Genomic DNA, 2553 nt, shown 5'->3' on the forward strand with positions numbered 1-2553 from the left:
AAACTTCCCATGCTTAGTTGTTTCAGGACATGTGACATGATCTATGTCTGGTTGGCACACAAAGATAGCATTCAGGTTTCAAACTGCTGGGGACCCTTGCCCAGTCGGGATGGGATGGAGTGGGGGATTGGTAAGGATTAGAAGGAACACTGGGAAATGTGTAACCTTTGGTGTACTTGTAAGAGGCACCTTGTGCTGACAGTGAGGGAGTTTGTTTGAGACCTCCAAAGAGGACAAGGGCTTAAGTTGATATCTCTACCATTGTCTGAGCAGTAACGCTGACCTTGAGTGGTTCCTGTAATGGTGAGGAGGTTTTCCAAACTTGATGGTGACAATGTATTCTCCCCTAAATACCTCCCCAGGATCCTTCTGACTGAAGACCTTCCAGGATGAGTGCTCTGACTCCACCCACACTCCTGAAGCTGGCAAGGCAGGCTCTGCTGAGAGATGACAACTTGGACATGTCAGATCTGGACAAACTGCCCATGGAGCTCTTGCCAGCACTGTTCAAGGAGGCTTTGACTGGCAGACATGCTACAACTGTGAAGGCAATGGTGGCAGCCTGGCCTTTCTCCTGTCTCCCTGTGGGGGCATTGATGAAGATTCCTGACTTGGAAACCTTCCAGCCATTTATAGCAGGAGTAGACATACAGCTGCAAAGAAAGTTTCACTCCAGGTAAGCAATAAGCAAGTATTATGGAATGGAGCCCATGGATAAGAGGGCAGTGATTGTGGGGTAAGGGAAATGGCTTCTTCATGAGACTCCCGATGGATCATCAGTTAAGAATGCAGGGCCTTTGGAAGCTTTCTTTGCTTATCCTAAGGAAGGTTGGCTGTGGTCAGAGCTTGGAATAGATGTATGTACACTGTGAAATGAGCCTTCCCTGTAGTCCCATAACCGCTATTTTTAATGGGACTAAGGAGAAATAGAAAGTCACTTAGAGGAAGGAAAGTTATCAGGGATACCTGTGCAGCTTAGGGAAAATTAATGTAGGCTGGACAGGGACTGCTGAAAAAAATAACACCTCAGCAGGAGTTAGAGCTTAGTGTACAGATGTGGAGGAAATGCTGAGTCATGTTGGGTTTTGCCATGTAGCTGACACTTCACATGTTTTACCCATAGGAGGGGAAAACATCACGTTCTTGACCTGAGGAAGAAGCACCATGAATTCTGGAGCATATGGGCTGGTGTAGAGGATGGTGAATGCTCAGCAGAGAACCCAGTTGAGCAGCAAGTAGTGAAGGTCCTTCCCAGATATGTACTGAGGTGGCGCCTAAAGGTGGTAGCTGACTTTTGGTTCAGTCCATGTATAGATGAAGAACAAACATGCTTATTGAATTGGGCCCAGCTGAGAAAAGGCTCTGTCCAGTTCTGCTGTATGGAGATGAAGATCTGGGCTCTGCCTTTGCATGTTACACGAGGGGTCTTCAATGTTTTCCATCCGGAGCACATCGAGGATTTGGAACTGATCATGATCAGTTGGGATGTGTTAAATCTGTCACAACTTGCTCCCTGCCTGGGCCAGATGAGAAATCTTTACAAACTCATCCTGGCAGCCATCATCAAGAATGCCTTCATGATTGGCAAGAGGGCAAGAGACAGAGAGGAGAAGTGTGTCAGGAAGTTCATTTCTCAGTTCTCCAAACTCAACTGTCTCCAGCACCTCTCCATGAATGGCATCTACTTTCTTAGAGACCACTTGGATCAGGTTCTTGGGTAAGTAAGGGTGAGGGCTAGGTCAGTTGCCAGAGCAGACATTTCTTCAATTTTAAAGATTAGTGGTTCATGAGACCTGCCAGTCACTGGGTACAATATCTAGGCCTCATTAGAATACAAAGGTTATGTGTTGTTTCCATGTATAATGAATCAAATTGTCAAATTCCCACTCTTTAATCAGAGGACTGAAGGTCAGATCTAGTAAAGATGGGTTGTAATTCTTCTTGGAATCATGCCCACCCAATCCAATGGAAAGGGAACAGTAAGGGGAGAATGCAGTGAGGATTCAGAAGACTCACCAGCACAATTTGGAGGTGAGCTCTGTGCTCAGATCTGTTAGTAGACTCAGTCTGCCCCAAATTTGCTATGGGTGAAATGTTTTGAGCCCAAGTAGAGCATGGGAAAATGGGGATAGTGTGGGTGTTAAATGACAGCAATAGTGACTGTGCATGACATTGATGGAATCCAGAGTCCAGTGAACACACAGGAAGTGTCCCTAGAACCTGGAAGGACTTTCATGGGTCGGAACTTCTCTTTTTCTTTAGTTTTATTGTGGTTGTTGTTATCATATACAATTTATTCATTTTGTATCCTGATTGCAGTTCTTTTTCTCATCTCCCCTCATTCTTAAACTCCCTCCATCTTCCTTACCATTCCCTTTCTCTAGCACTGTGAAAAAAGGGACTCCTACACTACTACTATCTGACCCTAGCCTATCAAGTCTCATCAGGAATGCCTGGATCCTCTTCCTCTGTGGCTTGGTAAAGCCACCCTGACTGGGAGAAGAGTTCAAAGAACAGGCAACCAAGTTCTGGTCAGTGGCAGCCCCTGCTCTC

At 45.8% G+C, this 2553-nt stretch overlaps 1 protein-coding gene across 1 annotated transcript; it reads left to right on the top strand.

Annotated features, from left to right (window-relative positions):
* Positions 1-389: 389 nt before the first annotated feature.
* Positions 390-1717, top strand: LOC129677363 (PRAME family member 5-like; the record flags this gene model as incomplete). The annotated part of the gene is made up of 2 exons (XM_055608018.1): positions 390-676; positions 1124-1717. Coding segments are annotated over exons 1-2 (881 nt in total), but the record flags the coding sequence as incomplete, so codon positions are not given.
* Positions 1718-2553: the final 836 nt, after the last annotated feature.

The sequence above is a fragment of the Psammomys obesus genome, unplaced genomic scaffold (genome assembly GCF_907164565.1).
Source record: "Psammomys obesus unplaced genomic scaffold, mPsaObe1.curated_primary_1811, whole genome shotgun sequence".
NCBI lineage: Eukaryota > Metazoa > Chordata > Mammalia > Rodentia > Muridae > Psammomys > Psammomys obesus.